Source organism: Plectropomus leopardus, chromosome 11 (assembly GCF_008729295.1).
Source record: "Plectropomus leopardus isolate mb chromosome 11, YSFRI_Pleo_2.0, whole genome shotgun sequence".
NCBI lineage: Eukaryota > Metazoa > Chordata > Actinopteri > Perciformes > Serranidae > Plectropomus > Plectropomus leopardus.
This window is the reverse complement of record NC_056473.1, coordinates 28,481,655-28,495,579: the sequence shown is the minus strand read 5'-3', so window position 1 is coordinate 28,495,579 and position 13,925 is coordinate 28,481,655. Positions and strand designations below refer to the sequence as shown.

The window sequence follows — 13,925 nt, the reverse complement described above, 5'->3', positions numbered from 1 at the left end:
TGTGATGGATGTGACATTATTATAAATTATAAGTTTTTACAGTGTGGGGACGGGGAGGGGTGGTTGGTAGAAAGTGATCTAAAGCTCTCTAATTGTAGGTGGTGTGTTGGTAAAAGTGATTTTGTGTCCTAGCACATCCCTGCACATCTCTGTCTGTCACATCAATATTCTACCAACCCCTCATTTAAACATCAGCTGTCTCCCCCCAACCCCCACCGCACACAGACAGCCTCCACCCCCACTCGTCTCTGTGCGCCGAACGAAACTCTCCTTCACTGCTGACCACCTTTGCCGACTCTGACACCGCAGAGAGAAAATAATTAGTGCAGATTTCAATACACCCCCCCTTTCTTCTTTTCCGTCAGTCCCCAACTTTCTCTGTAAGGAAAGCAGAAATGGATGGATGGATGGATGGATGGATGGATGGATGGATTAGGGGGGATAATAGCTGAGAAATGATCATCACTCAGAGCTTCTGTCAGCTGTGACCTTTGCAGGCTGAGTGACCAGAGAGAGAGCAGAGTCATTACCAGCCTCTATGCCTTTTGTGTGTCTGTCGCAGCCCCGCTGAGAGGAGAATAGCTCTGCCATTTAGGGCACCGCTTATCAACCTGAGGGTCAGGACCCCTAGGTGGTCGCAGGATAATTCAGCAGGGTCGCAGGATATAGTTTTACTATACAAATGATTTGCCTTTCTCTGGCTTTTTTGCACTTTTGCTATTTTTAGAGATGGGATTTTTATTTTAAAAGTTTAAGTGTAGTAAAAACACAGCAAAATTTTAACATACAATCAATTAAAAAATATATTTTAAATAATTTTAAATATATAATAATTTTGCTCCTCTTTTCTGCACTTTTGCTATTTTTATTGAGATGAGATTTTTATTTTAAAATGTTTAAATCATGTCAGAATTATTTTTTTCTTGTCTCTTTTATTGTAAATCTTATTTCTTTCATTGTTTTTATATTTTATTTCTCTGTAAAACACTTTGAATTGCTCTATTGTATGAAATGTGCTATCTGCCTTGCCTTAAAATGCATTCTCCTTTCTTGCAAACAGTAATCAAATTATAATAAAAATAATGAAATTACTTTGTAGTTGTGCACAGCGTGAATATAATCATATAAGTGTAAACTCTGCTGCTGGTTTTGAGACAGGAAACGGCTGCTTATCTGTGTGTGATTGGGTTGATGAGCGGCAGCATTGTGCCAACGACCGGGCAGGTTCAGACATGCAGCGAGGACCCCAGAGTGCAGACGCCCCTCACACTGCCCCCGTAAAACCTCACAGGTAGACTCTGTAGACCATCACCGTGCTTTGGCATCACGTTACCTCACAACAATCCCCATGATGGTGTCACCGGTCTACAGGCAGTGTTAGTACACACAAGAGACGTGTTGAGGGGTAAAGAAAAGACAAAAATGCAAAGTTGGGTCTTACAGCTAACAGTTGCATTTTAACTGAGTGCTATTTAGACCGCTGGTTTCCAAATGGTGGGTCGCAGTCCAAAAGTTGGTTGAAAGTTGATTCTGAATGGACCGCAAGTGACTCGCGATCATGTCAACAAGTTTTATTTTGTAGTGTGTTTTCCTGCAATAAAGTGAAAAAGTTGTTTTTTATCAAGAACAGAAACCTAACCATTAATAATTATTATTATTGAAGCAATAATGAGCACTTTTTTGGTTGTGGTGTCAGTTGGAAATCTGAAAATCCAATTATAATTTCTGTTTCTTTGGGCAGTTTCGAAGGCATGTTTTCTTGTCTCTTCTCTAAAAATGCTAAAAATTTTTAGAAATAAAGAAAACAGCTCAGATTTTTTTAAAAAAAAGGCTTTTTTCTTTAAATTACCCAAGACAAACCAAATTAGCTGTAGCTTCACACACTTCACAATTCAACATACAATATTCTCCACACACACAGTGTGTTGTTATTGCGCTTCATGGACCTCCCAACACAAGAGATGCAGACGGCGAGCAAAAAGTCTGAGACGTGAGAGAAAGACACTTCCACTGTCCAACAGTACACTGATGATTTGGCGTCCTCTTCCATGATGACACAGTTATGTCTTTTTCAGTCTTTGATGTAGTGACCATGTGACACACACGCTGAGGGAACACGTATCACAGCAAACAACCACTCCTCTGTGCTCCTCTTCCTCTGTGTCCTCCTCTTCATCACCCTGTTGCCTCCTCTGTGTCTCCTCCTCCACCTCCTCCTCTGAGACACTGAATCCTCCTCCACAGCGACAGCCGTATGTGTACACACACTCATCTGAAACAACGCACACTCATGTTTCAAATGAAAAATGACAGATTCACCTGCGCTCATCAGACAGTGAGCACGACCATGTTTGGATGTTATGACTGTGACATTAAACCCAAATCAGACATCGAGACATATTGAGACTAGATTAACTTGCTAATCATATCATTAATAATTGTCATTGTGTGTTTTGTGCGTAAATGAAATAGCCAGAAGCAAAAAGCTATTGTTAGGTTATACACAAACTACATCGCGGCCGCACATATTAAACGTCATCACTGTAAAACACGTTAAAACACGATGGAAAAATATTATAATAAATCTACAAGTTCGAGTTTAACTCTGTAAAGCTGTAAAGACGGACAAGTGGGGTTAATGAGTTTCTGCGTCCGCTGTGATGACGTCTAACGTCCCCAACAAATACTGTAGCCCCATTAAGCCACTTTTTTTAAGACGAGTAAAACATTAAAAGTTCAAAAATTGGGTTAAAGCGTACATATTTTATGTTGCAGAGCAAAATTTCTCAACCACAGACCTTATTTATGGCACAGACTTCAAGACGAGGGAACCGAAGTACTAAAAGGCTAACAGACTGCTGCGTTTTAGGACTCATTACTTTACCTCTTTATTGGCACCACTTGTTCAACGGTGTTTGACTTCGCCAGAGTCTTTAGCACCGTTACAGATTCTTTTTGCTGAGGTAGGTAGGTGTGTGTGCGCGTGGTGTGTGTGTGTGTGTGTGTGTGTGTGTGTGTGTGTGTGTGTGGTGTATAGTTACCCGGGTCCCAGCTCATGTCCTCCAGATGGACCGTAGAATCCACTGGCCAATCCTGTTTCAGTTCCCGTGCTGGAGAAGCATAAATGCATCATTATTATAGGAGGAGAAGAAGGAAGCAAGTAGGTGCAAAAAAAAACACTGTACATGAGGTTTCTTTTTTTAAGATTTTTTTCTTGGGCTTTTTATGCCTTTAATTGATAGGAAAGCTGAAGAGTGAAAGGGGGCAACATGCAGCAAAGGGCCAAAACCAGAATCAAACCTGCAGCCGCTGCGGCGAGGACACAACCTCAGTACAGGGAGTCCTGAGCCACCAGGCGACCCAAGAAAAGAGTTTCTATATTGAGAAGAGTTTCTATATTTTCACCCTCTGAACTCTTACACCCTGAGGTTTAAATCAAGAGTTTGAGATTTAACATGGTTTCTAAAACAAATGACAGTGGCTGTATTGTGAGAGCTCTCGTTACGTTTTTCTTGACTCTGTCACACCAAGATAACCGAAAAATTGTTTATTAATGTAACAGGTTGGTTTGTTAATACACCAGGTGTGGGTCTTTCCTTATTGAGATTTTTTTTCTCTATTGGAATATGATCTGTATTTTAGGCGTCTTTTAATTCTGTTCTTTAACCTTAATTTAATAGATTTTTTTTAACGCTGGTTTATGACTGATAATGAACTTTAATATGAAGTATTTTGATATAAAGATGAATTTTTATATAAATATCAGTCTTGATATAATGTTTTTATCAATTGATATATGCTTGATGTTTTGTACTATGGCCTTGAAATTACTATTTTTTTCTTGTACTTTTTCAGTGTATTTCCTCTGTAATTTATTGATTTATTGATGATTGTCAATTGTTTTACCACCCTAAATGGTTCAGATGGTTAACCACACCTGCCACCACACAACCTGTTAGTGTGCATTATGTATAAATATAGGTGTGGTTTCATCTTTTCAAATTTTTTGAAATGACGAAACACTAGATGGATGGATGAAAACTGATGGAAGGATAGATAAATTAATGGACTGACAGATTAGTGATGAAAAAATGGATAGACAGATTAACAGATGGATTTCACACACTTTAATGTTTTTACAGTTCACTCTTGAGGAAACAGTCATTATCAAGTTGTACATCTTGACAGTGATAATGACTTTGAACCACGAATAATTAGTGCTAAACTTTGATTGGATTTTAATTAGTGCTACACTGTGAGAGGAATCCTTTTTTTAAAAAAGGTCTTTTTCACTTATTTGACAGGGACGATACATAATATAGGCACTGTTACATTTTAATACAACGCAACCAATGCAACATATGTAGGACTTCTGACCGTAGCAAATCTGCAGAAACTGTCCGCGGTTGGACTTTTTAGGGATAACATAAACATGGACACACAACCACTAACAACAGTCAGTAAAACGAACAATTAAAAAGCGAAAGAAAGTATGCATGCTATGCCAAGTTAAAATCGAGTTAAAATCAGACTAACGCTGCGTTCACATGTAATCCGGCAGACCTCAGAAGATAGATGGCAGACAAAAAAAGAAAAGACGACGTAATGGCAGGATGGCAAAATACAATACGCATGACGACAAAAAAAGGAATCTATGTATAAAATAAAATTAAAATGTCCATGACTTTATGTAATTTTTGTAGCAATTTACAAAAATTAAGCTTTATCATATTCTATTGCAAACTTAAAATGATTTTTATATCCCCCCGAAAACATAAAGAAAGTTATATTTCCCCCAAAACCACCTGGTTTTCCACCCAGATCAGCACGGACCGCTTTTTTTATGTCCACTTTTCTTGTAGCAGGATTTAAATTTTTGATCATACAATTCTGAGAGTTGTTGCACCACAATTATTAGCTTTTCCTGGTGCAGAACAGCCACGTTTTCTCCTTGTGTGGGAGCTACACAATATCTGGTTGAAAATTATGTGCCTGAGGACGGCAAAAAGTAAAAAAAAACTTTGGGCAGCATTGACGTCTATTGTTACCCTTGCCATTGTTCTCTGAAAACAGCTAATTTTCACATCTAACCCGATGAATTGAGGGATTACTTTAACCAAACCAGGGTTGCTGATTGTTGCAAAAGTGGAAAAACGACTTAAAAGACTGAGAAAGATGGTTTTGGTGAGTTTTATTTTGTTTCTGTTGAGTGAGAATGAAGTTTTACGAAGGAAATTAAGCTAAAATCTTGTTTGGTAAAAGACCAAGAATTCAGAAGATGCATGGCTGTCTTTCTCTATTATTAACAGGTGAAATTATATTATTTTTGGTGACATCTTATGTGTGTATTGACTAAAATGGTAAGACAGCCTGCAGAAACTCACCGTCACATAGGTTCTGTAAACCCTGGTGAGGTAAAATCTAAACAGACATCTCAAACTAGTCAAGTTTCCATCACTGTTGCAGATTTTTAATGCAAATCTAAACTATTGCCATAATAGAGAGAATGAATCACATCAATACAAATAATAACAGCTGAAGTTTTTCATGTCTTACAAAACAATGAACATGTCAATGATTAAAGAATATGGAGCGAGGTCTTATGTCCTACCTCTCCTCTGCAGGTCGTACTGTCTCCTGCTGTTCTGGTCACTGAGGATCTTCCACGCTGCATCAACTTCTAGAAACTTCTTCACACCAGACTCTGCCTCTGTAGGACACACCGCTCTCCGAGACGGTCTGGGTGGTACTGTGTACACACACACACACACACACACACACACACACACACACAAACTGATTTGTTAAATGGGTTACTGGGTCCACTCACACCGATAGTAAAATGAATGTGTGAACCATTTTAACTCGTTTCGGATCCACGCCAAAACGTTATGTGACGTGACTTTTGACAGAAAAGTTTAGTTGGTTAAATGTGCCACAGTTTAAAGAGACAGACAGTAAAGGCAGCGCACTGTCACTTTATCCTGGTGTTGTTGCAGTAGTGTGTCGTCTGTAAACCCTCTCTAACTGGTCAGGTCTTGCACCCCGTTGTGTTCACTGACGATGCGAAATCACAACACAGACGTTTTCTGTAGTGACATTAACAGCGCAAAGTGAGAAATAAACGGGACTAAAGATGCCTGTGTTTGGCGTTGCACCTGTTGTAACCTCCTGGGCTCCTGCGAGGAGCCTGCACGATCTATCAACCGTGACTGTTCACCAGCCCTCACGGCCCCACAACCTGCCGAGCCCACCGGGAATTTTTCCAGTTCTCCCGATTAGCCGCTCCGGCCTTGTCTCTCCTGCGACAGTCTGTCTTACGCTTCCCGTCTGACCATGTGCCTCCCTTCCCTGATCCTAACCATCCGTGCCAGCGTGTGCGTTTGCGTTGTCTAAACATAACCACCTGCCGCGTCATCCCACCGTGTGCATTTGTTGACATCACGTTAGCCCGTAACGTAAAGACCAGATGCAGATGCATTAGTGTGTAATATGAAGGCGCGGAAGCCCACGACAAAGTGACGACGGTTGACGAGTTGTGATGAGAACGTGTTGGATACAGAGACAAACAGAGCGGTGTGTTTACCTGTAAGGCCAGCTGCTGGTACCTGTGTCTGAGCTGCTGGACTGAGTCTGAGGGGCTGGCTCCCAGGACGGCATACAGGTCCGTCTCTGCTGCGTCACACATCCCTGCTGCAACACGACACCGGCATCAGACTGATGCATCAATAACACAAACCTCCAGTGGTGTTTTTACACAAGCATCAGAGGACTGCATGTCTAAAATACCATTGGCAGAGACAAGAAAAAAGCACAAAATCACACCTGACATGAAGGATCTTTGAGGTGGGATTTTCAAAGGTACATATTTATTCAATGTTATAGTTCCTGAGGTCTTACTGAACAGATTTATGTAACTTTAACAAAATATTAAAATCTAATAAGGGTCAAATAATTATGAAAAACATGCTCAAACAAACGGTTGATTTAGCCTTCTATGGTAAAGGTAGTAAAGCTAAGCTAATGAAATTTAAAATGGACTTTTTTTCTAAGATTTTAAATGAACTTCTGATCAATCATTGTTATTAAATTATGTTATCCATTCATTTTATACACACTAAGTAAATATTTAAAGTATGATTTTTTTTATTGTCTAAGACCACATGTGACCAAACAGTTGAGTTGGCGTTTTATGGTTCAAGTAGTGATGCTATCATTTTTAGAAAATAAATAGGATGAATATCTACTGTTGTTAATGCCATATATTTAATGTCAGTCCGTTATATAATTGGCAAAAGAAATTATATCAGTGTGATTTTGTCACCTTTTTTGAAACATTTTCAAAATACTGCAATGGTACATATGCATGGAAATAATATTAGTACTGGTAATACTATTAATTGCATGATCACAAATTGAAATATGTTGGTAAAGTAACGTTACAATGGTTAATAATTTTTTTTTTTCCGTTTTATCATTTCCATCAAATGTCATTAACCATTTGATAGAAGCCTAGATTTTAAAAATCAAAATAAAAAAAACAAACAAACAAACATTAATTTATGTTATTACAGCCCATACAGGACATTTAAAAAATCTGTAAAATAATTTTTTGTTGTTTTTTTTTTTCTTGGTGGGGACTTTAAAGGGTCATGGAGCAGATGTCTCACTGGACTGTCTCATTATCTAAAGTGTCTCATGGAGCTGAACGAAGATTTGGTAATACTGTTTGGTTGGGTCCACGAGCTTACGCCAAAATACACGCTCGTGGACTGTATATAAAACTATAAATCTTTATAGACAGTCCACGTGTTGGACAGTGAACAAATGAGCCAAAACACATGTTTAATGAAGCCGGAAGCGCGGTCATGTTGCTCATAACGAAAACACGTTAAAAACATCTTCGGTTTTTCAGTTCTGTCTCATCTTGTGTGTGTTCTGGGTGTAAAGTATTGAACATACCTTAAAACAGGCTGTCACCTCAGAGAAGACATAGTGTCCAACAAGGTTTTGGGTCCGCCGGAAAACTGCTGTGTCTCTGGTCCGCTTGCTGCCTGACTTCCGCCGGAGAACTTGTATTTCCGGTTTTTCTTTCAGAATAAAACGTAACCACTACAACTCTGTAGGGGACGACAAAATATTAATGGATATATTAAATATAGCCGTAATGGTTCAAGACACCTGCTTTTACTTAAAAAAAGAAATAATAAAAAGCGAATTTCTAAAGAAAGTCTTTGGTAATAAAAGATGCATGGCTGTCTTTCTCTATTATAAACAGGTGAAATAATATTATTTTTGGTGACATCTTATGTGTGTATTGTGTGTGTATTGACTAAAATGGTAAGACAGCCTGCAGAAACTCACCGTCACATAGGTACTGTAAACCGTGGTGAGGTAAAATCTAAACAGACATCTCAAACTAGTCAAGTTTCCATCACTGTTGCAGATTTTTAATGCAAATCTAAACTATTGCCATAATAGAGAGAATGAATCATATCAATACAAATAATAACAGCTGAAGTTTTTTATGTCTTACAAACAACATGTCAATGATTAAAGAATATGGAGCGAGGTCTTATGTCCTACCTCTCCTCTGCAGGTCGTACTGTCTCCTGCTGTTCTGGTCACTGAGGATCTTCCACGCTGCATCAACTTCTAGAAAGAAGAGAACTTTTTGTTTGGGTATTGTAGTTTATAATGGATAGATGGATCATGTGATAATTAAATTTGAATATTCTTACTATGTGAAATTATCAGTATGAAAGCCAAGATCATGGTGTTGAATTCCACGACAGCCAAGAAAGAGCAGCACGAGACCACATGCTGAAAAATCTATCCCGGCAATACAGACCAGGAGCGATCTGTTAATTGTAATGGGAACAGAGGAGATGAGGTGACACAATGACACCTTTACGATCTGACTTCCTGTCTGTCACTCACTTATAGCTCCTTAATGAGACCACAGAGGGGGTCAGTGGGGGTGGAGATTCACGGAGTGACTGACACATTGTTGTGCAATTAATTATTTCTTCATTTTGGGCGAATTAAGGGTCAATGAGACAAGTGACAAAATATTCACCATCAGATGGGAGGCTGTAGTTACCACATGATTGAATACACAGATCGGTATAGTCCGTGAAGCTTTTGGTGGGTGGTTTTGTATTACACTGTGGTATAGTGACAGATGATTCTGATGTTTTTTTTCCTCCCACATAGCACCACTTTGACAGTGCTTTCGGCAAATGATCCCGACTGGCCACTGGACGGCATGGTGTGACATCATGGTAACAGCATCCCGCAGCATAAACAGCTGAATGAAAGAAAAGGATGCCTAAAATGTAATATGTAGACGCAGAAGGTCACCTGGCACGTCACTTGAGAATGTGGCCAAACAGAACCCGTCGCATCCGCGTGATATACTGCTGGACGGCGTCAGGTTAAAATACTCCTGGTAACAATGTATTATAAGGAGCACAAGGACACCTATAAGGTGGGTGGGAGGGGCAATGGATGTGTCCAACAAACCTGAGGCTTTCACGGGGAAGTCCGATATTCGCTTCCCATTTGAATGTGATATGTTTTTTTCCTACATATGCCTCCTTCCCCTAATCCTAACCATCCATGCCAGCATGTGCATTTCGTTTCGGTGTTGGTTGCCATGTGCTTGTGTTATCAACACATAACCACGTAATCCCACAATGATCTTGTGTTGACATCATGGTTGCGCCACCCCGTAACATCAACAGCAGATGCAGAAGGATACCTCCCTGTCTGTAATAGCAGGTAAAAGCGAGTTGCCCTCACAACTCAAACTGAAAGTATCTAGCGCTCGTTAACATGGAAAAAAAGAGAAAAAATATTTATGCGAAAAAAAGATAAAATAATATATGTAATAATAATAATAATAATAAATGTGGTTGTTTTAACGTGTTACCACCTTTAGCATGCTTCTGCGGCAGGTGCCATCTGGCAGCATAGAATAACACCGTGAACGGCACTGTCCGGAGCATGTCTTGCAGACACAAAAGGTGTTTTTGGGGATGTTATCCCAAAAGCACTGCTTCGGCATATTTGATGCCTTTCGAATGGATTATTTCCTGGAGGTTGAGCCACATAAAAATCTTATCAACTGAGTCAATGGCTTTTTGCATTACCTGTATACAGCTGTTGAGAAGGCAAGTGCAACATTTTTATTTACCCTGTCTAAAATAAAAGGCTGTATGATCGCAAAGCAGGACGCCAATAATTCAGCCCTGCAGATCCAGTTTTTGGCCCTTTACTCCAACAGTTCACTGAGCCAGATTTACAGGCCGGTAGGAAAACCTAGCTGACTCTGTCATGTGAATTTGTTAAATGTTAGTAAAAGTTTGGTGGCATTTTAAGCAAATGATGCTTCCACTGATGGCATTATAGGTATCGATTTAAGTAGGGAAAAAAGGTATCAAATGAGTATTAATACTGGCAGTAATATGGTCATTTTTAAAATGATTGGTAAATTACGTTGTTTTAGTCTTCATGTGTGAGAATGGACTTATGACACAAAGAGGCACAAATTGAGGTATAACTTTTGAAAATCTAAAAAAACACAATAAGGTTAAAAAAATAGTACAATAGGCACTTTGCCAATGTGTTTTTTAGTGAATAACACACAAAAAAAACCCCGAAAAAACTATTTTAAGTCCCAAAAGGCCCCCCACCAGTGCCCCAGGGCGCACAAGCCTAGTCAAACTTGAAGTGTGTGTGTGTGTGTGTGTGTGTGTGTGTGTGTGTGTGTGTGCTGGCTCGCAATCTCAGACACAGAGCAGCTGTTCATTAGAAATGTGTGAGCTGAAGAAACAACACAGACGATAAAAACAGCAATCTCTGGCTCATTATAGACAGAAAAGAACAACCAGCCAGAGATGATGCGACACACACACACACACACACACACACACACACACACACACACGCACACACACGCACAATTCCGTCTACCTGCATGTGATCAGGAAGCTGTTGTTAATTACAAAAGACAATGAAAACAAGATAAACAAGTAGAATAATACAAGCAGCTACAACATGTCAGTCAGACAGAATCACTGACCCACACATCAGATTCCTCCTCTGCAGCCCGTCTCACTCCATAAGAATACACACAAAGCAAGCGGAGAACAGCTGTTCATTAGAAAGGTGTTAACTAAAATAATAATAATCAACGAAAAAACAACAACTACATAAAGAGCTCTCTCATTAACCAAATCCACTGCTGCTATAATTGTCTGTAATAGACAAACCACACACTTAACGCCCACATCGCCAAAAACAAAACCTTCTCTGTCCTTTGTCTGAATTTTTTTTGCGTTGGATGAAAAGGTTTAGATGCTGAAAGTCTGAAAATAGTTCTTATTCAACAAGTGCTTTCAACCAAGCAATCTGACTATGTGCTCAAATCAGCATGACAGTTTACCGCCCTCATCACTACACATATCACAGCAACTTTACAAAAACTATTAAATATTTCACTTCAAAAATATTTTAATAGTGTTAATAACTTTCATGCAGGGGAGGAGAGAGTCTCAGATTGATATGAATGTCTATGAAGTTGTATGAAGCCAAAGAGTTTAGTATTAATAATTAAAGAACTCAGCTGATATTATAAAAAAAAGTAACAGTCAATTCACTAATAGTGTAAACTATAACAAAAAGATGACAATAACCAGTATAAATCACCATTTTCTGAACAGACACATTATAAACACTGACTATAAGTACCATTTGAATTTTCTAACACAAAATAGCTTACTTCACTGCAAACTAAAAACTACTCAGTCCACATCTGGGCATGATGGGAAAGAGGGCGTCGCTACACCCTGCTAACTTTGGCTATGTGAGCGTAACTGCAGTGAAACCTTATTCTTGAAAGGTTAAACACCATCGAATATTAATTGAAGCAGAACATTTCATTAGATAACAACAGCTTTTTTCTTTCATTGATTTCACCTTTCTTTACCAAAATATTGGCATCCTCCATCAGCTGTGCCAGCGACATGGCGCTACCTGCTTTAAAACTACATATAAAGTTTGCAGATGTAACTTAATCTGTTTACGGAAAAAAATATTTCTTTCAGCAGGACTGAGCAAACTATATTTGGGGTATATATTTTGTTTGGAAGATCGCACAATCTATAGAAAGTATAAACTCAAGTTGGCTGGTTTCATTACATATAGGATTCTACGGATGTGACTGGTTGTTTTTAAGTAATTAGTCAGGCTCTGTGTATTTCCATGGAAACGGTACACAACATTTGCCAAACGCTTTGTATCTTGAAGCTAATTGCTCCTTAACATAATAACATTTTTATTTTCTGTTTTATTTTAATGGTGATATTTATATAATTGCAATATTACTCATGAGGGTGTGTTTTAACACAGTGGGCCCTAGTGCACGCTTTCTTGAACATTGTGTTTCATCACATTGGACAACATCAACATGCATATTACCCAGCAATCATAGAAAATAAGAAATTATCCATTTAATTCCATTAATTGTTTTATTGTGTATATATAACTAGCATCATTTTTTTTTTTTTAGATTTCATCTGACTATTTAAAGAAAAAAGCATGACGGAAGTGGGTTTGCCTTTTCAAGGCCATCCATAGTAAATGGCTCCGCTTTAAGAAAATTAATATAGATACATTTCTAAGATGATATTCTCTGGTAAAGGTGACATTTTCCAAATTCCACCTATCGGGCCCCAGCACAACTGCACTGCCTGCACTGTCTATATTTACACCGCTGCTTTAACGTCATTTGTGGCACTTCGGTGATGCTAACGGATCTCAGCACAAGCGCCACCTGCTACTTTGTGTGAACAGTTCAATCGGTTAACATGGACACTGAAGGGGAGCGGCCGGCGCTTTATGGAAAATCGGTGCACTTTGCTGGGCTACTGCATCCAGCGTGAACCCGGCTTAACCCTTGTTGGCCCCCCCTCACCTCACCTCACAAACCGGCCTCACACACCCCGCATCACACACTCTGACACACACACCCCGCCTCCAGCTCAACCACCCACATACTGTAAATCCAGACGACTGCAAACTAGTAGTGCATGTAAACACACTGAAGTGAAAAAAGACCCCATCTCATCCTTACCGGCTCTGTCACACACACACACACACACACCCACACCCACACACCACACACACACACACACACACACACACACACACACACACACAGTCTGCCCACCCACCTGCTTCCCTCTCTTGGCCTTGTGAGACACTCTGTTGTCAAGGAGTGAGTGAGTGTGTGTGTGTGTGTGTGTGTGTGTGTGTGTGTGTGTGTGCGCATGCGTGTGTCAGTTCGTGTGTGTGTGATTGATGATGGGTCGCATCTTGCTGTGCTCCGAAACACTTCACTGATTTAAACTGCTGAACCAGCGAGAGGCTGTCTGTGCATGTGTGTGTCGCAGTGAATCTGAGCCAGAGAAACACAGCTGGTCAACAGAAGTTCCCAGGCAGCTGCTTCCTAAATAAAGCTTCGGTACACTTCAAAAGCTGGCAAGTCTGCCAGCTATTTGAGCAGGTTTTTTACACTTATTCATTCCATTGTGCACATTTCAACTTGTACTGCTGCACTGCAAAATGCAACAAGCCCTGAGGAGTGAGGGATGAGGATATCTAGAATCTATTAATCAGAAACTGTCGATAAATAAAACATTAAGGTTTAGTTTAGTTTGATCACAGTCCTGAGAAAAACACAACCAACTGTCTTTGGCTGCCTCTGTGCTCCATTACTTCACTTCGGCTCTTTGCCATGTCATGCTGGGCTGGTAGATTCAATCAGCTTGTTTGAGCTTGAACTGTATTGGGGAGGTCAGTGAAAGCTGGAGGGACTCAACCTTGTTAACCTTTTGAATCCCGCATCAATTAAAAAAGCA

The 13,925-nt window shown here is 39.6% G+C and overlaps 1 protein-coding gene across 1 annotated transcript; it reads right to left on the bottom strand.

Moving 5' to 3' along the window:
- Positions 1-1,798: 1,798 nt before the first annotated feature.
- On the bottom strand, positions 1,799-8,051 carry dnajc24 (DnaJ (Hsp40) homolog, subfamily C, member 24). The gene is given in 6 exon segments (XM_042496056.1): positions 1,799-2,272; positions 3,042-3,110; positions 5,612-5,723; positions 5,726-5,749; positions 6,587-6,780; positions 7,963-8,051. Coding segments are annotated over 5 exon segments (519 nt in total). The 5' UTR covers positions 6,689-6,780; positions 7,963-8,051; the 3' UTR covers positions 1,799-2,060.
- Between the last annotated feature and the right edge of the window lie 5,874 nt (positions 8,052-13,925).